The 9,647-nt window shown below is 39.7% G+C and overlaps 1 protein-coding gene across 4 annotated transcripts in view; it reads left to right on the forward strand.

Annotated features, from left to right (window-relative positions):
- The window catches only part of RFX2 (regulatory factor X2), a 49,326-nt gene extending 44,606 nt beyond the window's left edge, over nt 1–4,720 (forward strand). For 3 of the 4 annotated variants that reach the window (XM_018559697.1, XM_018559699.1, XM_018559700.1), the window contains 3 exons: nt 2,413–2,566; nt 2,664–2,706; nt 4,029–4,720. In XM_018559697.1, the coding sequence (XP_018415199.1) occupies nt 2,413–2,566; nt 2,664–2,706; nt 4,029–4,123 (292 nt within the window). In that variant the 3' untranslated portion in view covers nt 4,124–4,720. Of the gene's footprint in view, nt 1–2,412; nt 2,567–2,663; nt 2,707–4,028 lie in introns of those variants that run through there. The other variant, XM_018559701.1, reaches the window with a different exon arrangement.
- Nucleotides 4,721–9,647: the final 4,927 nt, after the last annotated feature.

Below are 9,647 nucleotides of genomic sequence, written 5' to 3' on the forward strand. Positions count from 1 at the left end.
CGGGCTGGCCGTTTTTCTACTACGGCCGGCCCGGAGGCAGTTAATGATCATGTGAATATAGCCTTAAACATTACCTTCTTTTTTTTGGTTGATAGAGTATATAGCATGAGACGTAACCATAAACTTGTATGCATTAGCTTTTAGGAGTTGCCTGTAAGGGCATTTTAAGTGAGGCATTTAAAAAGCAACATAAATTGACAATTGGGTGCATATTTAATAAGCAGTAGGCGCATCTACCGGGTGCTTGTCTTAAATTAATTGATTCCCCACCAGTGCATGTTTAATGAGAGACACATTCACTGCTTTACAATTATGCCCATGGGTTTGTTTGTTTTTTTTTCTCTGCAATGTTTGCTTATATTTAACTTGTAGAATTGATCTTTAAATGCGATACCCCTCTTTACTTGAGGCTCAGACTGGAAAAGCTTTATTAATTTCCCTTTTTTTTAATGGCCCTTACACCTTAAAGGGAGTACCAGCCCCTTCAACTATTCCTGCTATTGGCCTTTATTTGTAGTGTTTCTGGTGTTTCTGGTGAGAACACAACGGTTCTGGTTAAATAGTTTAAAGCTAGCCAACGCAGTTTTTGTTTTACATTTGATCCCCCATAATTTACTTACCTCAGTCTTAAGGTGCCCATACACTTTTTACAACCATCGCAAGACTAAGGTCTTGCGATGGTTGTAAAGTAATTTAAAAAACGTACGATCTGCCCATCTGGGAGTTTAGTGGCGGGCTTCCGATGACTGCAATGCTGAACGGGCAGTGTGTGTGTGCGCACACCGGCCAGTTCGGCATTTGTCTCCCGAGCATCATTCAAACCAGCCGAAAATCATAAGATTTTCCCAAGTAATCTTCCAGGACAGCATCTGAGAGATAGTCTCCTCCCACCTAAAACATCGAGTTACCAGGTACCTAACTCAGTTTTTTGGCTGGTTTTCTAGCATGCTCCTTAGACAAAAGACGTGCGACCGTACTGTAGAAACAGTTGCACGTCTTCATTCACACTGCACGATTCTCGTGCGATCGTGGGATTTCCCGCGATTCTCGTACGAGAATCGTGAAGTGTATGGGCACCTTTAGGTTAAAGCCCTTGATTGCCTTGCTTATGAGGAAATGTGGAGGCTGCCATTTCTAATCCCTTTGCTAATTGATGTGTGGCTGATCCATTATCTAATATGCATTCTTAGTTGCTGACGCAAAACCTCAGGTGCTTTCCCACAAATATGCAGGTTAGACTTTCCTCTGACTTTGGTTGCATGTTTGTTCCAGGTCAGTGGCTTAAAGTATTGAAGCCATATATGGCCAAACGACTAGCATATGAAAAAAGATAATTAACATATGTGCATTGCTTATACAGCTCTCTTGTGTGCCCGATAGAGGTGCCGAGAGGCAGAATGTGACATCACAACGCTCCAGGACACATGCGGGAGCTGTAAGCAATGCATGTTTTAATGGAGCTCCCTCGTAGCCATAGCCCCATCCCATCCCACCTCAAGCTGACATTCGGCAGCGGGCAGCATATTTTGAATGGCTGCTTGGCATGAAAACTGACAGTGCTGCGCTAGGGGGAGGCAGAGGAGCCTCTCGCCTAAAGGGGAAGGCATGCAGTGACGCACTGAACACGGGGTCACGACCCACCAGTTGAGAACCAAGGATCTAGAACAGTGGTCCCCAACCCCCGGGCCGCCCAAGAAACATTGGTACCGGATCAAATAGTACCGGGCCGCCCAAGGAACATTAAATTATTTCCATTTTATTTACTGTGGTGTATTTCTCTCGGGTTTGTCCGACTTTCCAGGACGAGAGGTTAACCGGGACCTGAGAGACGTCACCTAAAGCCGCACCAATACCGCGCATGCGCAAAATATCGTGATATCGGGGCGGTTTTAGGTGACGTCTGGAGCTGCGCGGCTGCAAGCGGCAGTGGCGTTGTAGCTTTGGTAAAGAGAAGGTGTGTATCGCTCTTCTCACTGTTCACCGGTACTTTATCATGTTTAACAGTGCTTGGTGTACGTGTATATTGTGTTATACACGTACACAAATTAGCAAAAATGAGTACAAAACAGACGTTAGAAAGTTTCCTTGGGAAAAAGAAAAGGCCCAGTGAAGAGACAGAAGAAGGGCCTTCAACATCAAAGAAACATGTAACTTTTAACAGACAATACCATGAGTCCTACTTGAAATATGGATTTATCGGGACAGGTGATTCCAATATAAACAATCAACGTCCCCCCCCCTCAGCGGGCCGCGGTAAAATTATCAAACGTTGACCGGTCCGCGGCGATAAAAAGGTTGGGGAGCACTGATCTAGAACATACAGAAAGAATATTTTAAAGTGAAACTGCAGCCAAACATTTTCTTTGCACATACTATTCTTTAAACATTCCCAACTTTTTTTCTCTTACACAGTTCAATGGTTATCCGGGATCTCACCCTGCGCAGTGCTGCCAGTTTTGGATCCTTTCACCTAATCCGATTGCTTTATGATGAGTACATGTTTTACTTAGTAGAGCACAGAGTGGCACAGGCAACAGGAGAGACACCCATTGCAGTGATGGGCGAGGTGAGTTCTCGGACTCTGATATGGTCATCATTTCTCTGGAAGTGTTGTATAGTTTTATATACTAAAGTTATTTTTTTATTTTTACAATCTCTTGTAGTTCAGTGACCTGTCTACTATGTCTCCGGTAGCAATAGATAAAGGTAAGTTGCGTTTTAAGAGCAACAGGTATTTTGTAAAAACCCTTCACGTCAAACTGATTTTGTTATTTAATGCAATGTCATATTAATTTAATGCTACTACAGAGCAGTATACAGAGCAGTATAGCCTAAAAATAAAGGTAGCGATCTTGAATTTGATAGAGGGCTAGCAAGAACCACTGACCTAGGGAAAAGTTTTCAGTACATTGGCATGACACATAAAGGTAGGAGCTATATTTTGCCTTTTAACTCCATAAGGGCCCTTCCATTGCCAAGGCCTTTTTTTTTTTTTGCACACAAACCTTCAGATTCTTTAACATAAAACAATACTGTAATGTGTGCCTTACTGTAATCCATGGTAGTTTCCCTTCTCTTTGATGCTCTTCCTTTTTAAATCCTCATGTCTTCTCATGCTTGGAGAGAACTTCCCTTTGTAGCTCAGGGCTTCTTCCTGTAGTGCTGGCTCAGGTTAAAAGCCTATAGAAACTAATACACAGACACCATGTATCGATTCCTGACACAAGTCAGTCTGCTGCAAAACAGAAGTTCTGCCCAGCATGAGAACAGATACAGATTTAAAAGAGAAGGGAAACAACCATGGATTACAGTAAGGCACACATTACAGTATTGTTTTATGTTAAAAACTCTGAGGGTTTAATGTCACTAAGTTTAATTTTAGCTAAAAAAAAAAGAAAGATGAGGTTACGACGAGTAAACAGATGCCCAACACGTCCAGGTTAAAAATTGTGTGAGTCTGTGAAACTGTGTCAAAATTCAGTTCACCAAAAAGTCCATAGACGACGCTTTGAAAGCATCTACAGGTCATCAGATTAGAGATGCGCACAAATATAGACTAGACTTATGGCTCTTACTCTGGCGTGCGTGGTGATACCCAACATGTGCAGTGCATCAGTGTATTAGATTTGTCATTTTAAAGAGTCTCTACTTATGCAGGTAGTTTGTGTTTTTTCATGTAATGAATTTAGATCACTTTGCAGAGATGTTTTCCTTTCACTTTTGAGTCCGTTTTCTCTAGATCAATATCCATAATTAAAAAACCCCAAAACAACCATTTTCACTTATCTATGACAATAAAACATGGAAACAAATGGGAAGAATACTTTTTATGGGAACTATTTGAGATTTAGTCCACAATCTTAAACAACATAAGTTATGCTGTCCAATGGTTGAGAGCGATAAGGAAGAGTGGCTTTTTTTTGTACTTTATTCTTTTTATCTGCCTATAAGCGTTACTGATGGTTGTTTTAGAACTACTGTTGACTGTCCCCCCTCCTTCTTCTTCTTCTTTTTTTTTTTTTATACAGATGACATGAGCGAGTTGGGCAGCGATGATGCATCTTGCGAGATCCCAGTGAAGAGGGAACGTGTGGATATGAACCACTCCCTGCAGGAGGTGTAATGCCGAGAAGTTCCTAGCGCCTTATTGCTCCCAGTAATGGAATCACCTCATGTTTTGAAGGCAGACCTGCCTCAAACAAGAACTCTGTGAATTTAGTGCCTCTGCCACACATGACACTTGTTTTGGAAGAACTCTGCCATTCATTAACATTCAGTGTTCAAGTCCTGAAAAGCGAAATTTGGCATGTGAAATCACCGCATTCCTGACAATCTCACTCCAGACGTGTGTGCTATGTGATGATTTATCCTTTTTATTTTTTTTTTCCTCTTAAATACAGTTCTGAGTTGTTATAGGACATTATTCCATTTACTTTTGGAGGCTTTAGGGAGTGTAGCTCAGGCTGTCCATTTACCCAATCCAAGTAGGTACATTGTTGGGTACCTATATGCACCGTGACTTTGTTACCTCGTTATACTGTACTGGGCAGTTTTCATTTGCCAAATCATACTGCATTAAAGAGTACCTGCAATGCATGCTGTGATTTGGAGATATCACAAACCCTAAGATGAAAGACAAAGCTACTGTACATAAAAATTGTAGCTCATAATATTTTATCAACTAGTGTAGTCTGCAGTGAGTGCTTGCCAAGAGTATACTGAAGAAATTACACCCATCAACAAAGAAGTGATGATGTGTTTGAAGGATTTTCCCTGCTTACATCCACTTCTTAAATCTTATCAGAATTTAAGATCATGTACTTGTGACATGGCACTGGTTTATCTTCTTACAAATGAAAGCCTATTTTCTGTTTAAAGGGAATCTATAATGGAAAATACATTTATTTAAATGGTTAGTCTGTTGGGTGAGTTGAATATATAATATTTTCTATTACTGTTCCATACATACTTGCAATCACAAGTGGCAAGGGACCTCATCAGAAAAGCAGCTCATTGACTGGCCTCAAAACACAATTTAAACTATATTGTCACGATTTGCGGCAAGACCTATAAACAAGGATGGGTTATTAAGCGACTTGGTGGGGGGCATAGTTCCACCGCTGCATGTAAAATCTTGAAGACATAATTGTTTTTCTAGGAGTTATAGCTACGAAAACTAAATTCCCTTTGCCTGGACCATCAGACAATGTAACCTAGAGCCAGTGCAAGAATTGAATGTGGCTGTGATGATCAGTTTCAACTAAACCTTTAAGACAAAGAGGAAACCCTAATTTATTTGTAATAATGGCCACCTAGGCTATGCTAAGTATCCAAGGTAACGCTACTCTCTAGCTCTTAACTTGAATTACCCTTTTGTTACGCAGCACCAACACAACATGATAAATTGACATATTGCTGAGATCGCGGCTTTATTTTGGTAGATACCCTGTGTGGTAGACAGTGCCTTGTATATTCTTATAGCACTCAGTACCATCACAGTAACTTTATTATTGGTCTATCTTTAGGTCACAATTGTGTGGTGTGGATTTTTACGTCCTTATATTGATGCCAATTGGTAGGATGGAGCAAACTTCACTGTCAAGATCTTTTGGTGTTCGGATGGTGTATTTACCATCTTTTAAAATACTCTATTATGCAGAGATTATGTTCTAACAGAGTAATGAGGTAACATACCTCTCTGCATTATAGCAAACCTGTCAACTATATTAATTAAAATTCCTGCCTAGGAACAGAAACCAGCAGATGCTACAATTCCCTTTCCTAGCAAGAAAACCCCTTTTCATGCTTGCTTCTCTGAAACTAGTTCCTTTTTCCTACTAGGGGTCTTCAAGGTTGTGCCCTACCAGCTGCCATTGCCCCATCCAGTGAGTGACCTTTACGGCTGTCAAAGTATAATTTGCGAGTATATTGGTTTTCAGAAATCCCATGCAGTGTGAACTTTCTTTGTAGTGCACATGGTCATAGCTCAACTACCCCAGGATATTCTAAGGTGCATAACCAACTATCCTAAACTGCTCCAGGGACAAAATCATAGACTCAAAGCAGGTGTCCCAGTTGCCTTATCAATACTGGTAGTGGTTGCCTCCAAACATACAGACATGGCTGTGCTGCACTGATGAAAAAAAATGTGTGAATAATGAATAGTTACTGAGGTACCCAGTGTAAATGTATTTTGTTTTATGTTTTTAATCATTTTGTTTTTAGTTTCTTGATAATGGAGGTAGTTTTTAAACATGGCAGTGAATTAATTTAAGAGGAAAAAGAAAACTGTTAGATTCCCTTTTAAAAATCTGTGGTGGATGTGCAGTCATGGCTGTTCTGACTTAATTTTAGATACCAAAGCATCTTATAAGCAAAGCACAATGGGGTTTTGCTTTTTATTTGTGAGAATTGGATGTGTTGAGTTTGGGCAGGCCCCTTTTTGTTTTTGCTGTGGTGCCTTTAGAATCCAGTCATGGATATTTGTATTTTTTTTTAGTTGTAATTTTTAAACAGATAAGGACTGTTGTCTAACTCAAAGTTGACTTAAGTATCTGTAACGCGATAGATTTGTGCTGGACTTTGCTCAGTGTCTTCTTTTTTTTTTTTTTTTTCTCTGGCTCCTGTTGGCATTAAAGAACCAAGAGTTTAGCTATTCAGTGCCTTAGTATCTGATCCTGCCTTTCCACAATTCCCCTGCCCCTCTGTTTTAATGCTTATTTGTGTTTGTTTTTGGCATCTGCTCCACAAAACAGCTGGCTTTTTAAGCCTTAACCAGCTTAACTATATCTTTTTATAACTATTTTATTTAATGTATATCAGCCTAGTGGCTTCTGTGATTAAAGCAGGTACCATGTTGATGTAAGTAAAAATGGAAGCCTTGGGTTTTTCAAGGGTGCCCATAGACCTGAGAGGATTGTCTGGCGATTGGAAGAACAATCATATACTTATGGGCGTTCTGCAACCTCTAAAGACAAATTCTTTCTCAAAAATTGGTTGGCCAGTAGTGATCATCCAAAATGGATTTACCCTGACTATTGTCATTGTTCCTAAGCTAATGGTTGGAGCATAGACGCATACACGTACCCGTAATCTTGTATGTCAACGTCATAATTGTTCTACAGAATGATTGTTTGGTGGTCAGCTCCAAATGTCATTCAAGTCTATGGGTAGCCTAAGGGATTGTGTACATGAGCACTTTCTTTGTGATTTCTAGGAACCTAGTTGGCACAAATACATTTTATTACCTGCTATTTAGTGTCAAACAGTGTGCAATGGGTATGTGGACTAAGTACATAAAATAATAGATTTCTTACTTGGATTATGGGCTCAGTTGTGTTCACATTGTGAACCGAACTCAGGGAAGAACACAGAAAGTGTCTTTGAACACAACCCCTGAAATCTACAGCTTGTTCTGTAGTTTGGAAAGTGACCTACAAATGATCAATATGTGGTATATTATGTAGTGTTTCCGTGAAAAATTGCTTATACTTTTTCATCTGGTGTATCTGATGCATACAGTTATTAGCAAATAAGTGTTTATCTAATTTTAGACTGAAATTTTATATAATGCTTAAAGTTGGCATTATTTTAGATTAAAGATGACCTATCACTGCAAATTCTCAAACTTTGGAATCAAAGTGGTGATCCTGCAACAGGACTGTTTCCTTGTTTTTTTTTCTTTGTTTCCACTGGATTGTGGCCTTGTAATCTTTTCCCTTTTTGGGAGTATGTAGTTGCCTTTCTGTTTAACACTTTGCAAGCCTGGGAATTTCAGAAGTAAAAAAAAAAAAAGTAGCATTTAAACAGTGAAACAGTCTACAGGATTTACCAGACTTGTCTATTGCATCCACTAAAATCCCTAGGGAATAATCGCTAATGGTAGCAAACTATTAATACAAATGGCACAGAAGGCACCCTATGGTATATGCAACACAAGCGGCATGTAGTAGCTATTAGTCGCACGCAACTATAGAATTCTGGGTTCATTCAACATTTATCACTACTACATTTTACTTGTGTAGCTTATACCGAATGGGCCATTTATTCCATCTGTGTTTTAAGTGCTGGCAAGTGTAGCAGTATTTGATGCTTGCTATTTAAATTCATGCTGTACATATTGATATTCAGATTAGCATTTTTAAACCCATGTAAATTAGGCCTTACTGAAAATTGCAGCAGGCATTCCTCATGCTGTAACTTTTCGTTACGTAGTCTTTATACAACTACCTACACTGTCATCTGAAGGATTAATATACAAGTTGGTGCTCCTTTTACACCATATAACATTTGCTGCAGGGTTTACAGAATGTGGCATGAGGTTCTTTGAAATGTACAGAAAAGAGTGCTTGTCAGTGTACAAGTGTTTCATGCACATATGTACCATAAAACATACAAGCAGACACTCTGCTGCTTCAGGTGATGGTACTGATTTCACTAAGCTTCCCAGGCTTCAAAGAGACTACATACTGTGTACACCTTTTGTGTTATTTGGGAATGCAATTCCTGTTTTATTTTTCTAAAAAGACATATTCAAGCTGTATTTTCATATGTAAATGAAATACACTCTATATTTGACTAATTACACAGTACTGTAAATATACATACGATGCCCATTTTGACACAATTCTTGTTATTGGTCTTTGTAACTTTCATTTTATTTTCTTGTAAAGTGAATATTGGATTATATTGAATTTAATGTGTATATTGTCTCTTCTGTCTTTATTTACACTACATATGTTGTATTTGACAAATGACAATAAATGTAGACAAATAATAAAAACTATATTCGACCTGGCATTTAATAATGTATTCTGAAATCACGTGCATTAGTCCAAAATCTGTGGCTTGGAAACCATGTGTTGCTGTCGATCCCTTAATAAGCATGACTAAAATAACTGTAATTGACCTAATGTGCTAATTTTCTGTTCAATTGTGGCTTGTAAACTTGCTGTTTAGGAGCCTATTGGCCAGTTTATACTATGCACTACATTAACATGTGTTCTATCTTAAAGAACTATCGCTACAAATGTTAAATCCTTATGCAATCCCACAGAGGACCTGTGTGATTAATCATGCTGTTTTAACCATGCTGCTGTTGCTGAGTAGCATGGTTAATAGCTTGCCCCTCTCCACCACAGTTTTACGATTGCACTGCTAGCAAGGAAACGGTGCCTTTCACTCAGCCACAACTAAAATTTAGAGAGAAGAGGGGGTGGTAATAGCACACAGAGGAGAGGGGGCAGTAACAGTGGATCAGGAGTGACTTCCTCTGACCGGCAGTGCAGCGAGGGAACATAGAGCCATCTTCCCGGCCAATCAGGAGGCTGGGTGGTGGGTAATGACTCGCTGCCCAGCTTCCTGATTGGTTGGGAAGATGGCGCCATGCTGTTTGATCAAGCTATTTCTATGAAAAGATTGCTTCCTCAGCCAGCTATGATTTTCGAAAATCCCGGCTTCCTGTTTGGCTGGGAAGCCGGCTCCATGCTGTTTGGCCGGGAAGATAAATATCGGTACTCGATACCGAACAACTGGGTATAGGTGCATCTCTAACCTTGAGGCTTTTTTGTTGTTGTGAATGATGGCACTTGTGTGTACACCTCTCTGGGCAGGTTATTAATACCTCCTAGCTCCAATTATGCAAATGC

This window comes from Nanorana parkeri, unplaced genomic scaffold (assembly GCF_000935625.1).
Source record: "Nanorana parkeri isolate BGI_ZX_2015 unplaced genomic scaffold, ASM93562v1 scaffold412, whole genome shotgun sequence".
In the NCBI taxonomy this organism is placed as follows: Eukaryota; Metazoa; Chordata; class Amphibia; order Anura; family Dicroglossidae; genus Nanorana; species Nanorana parkeri.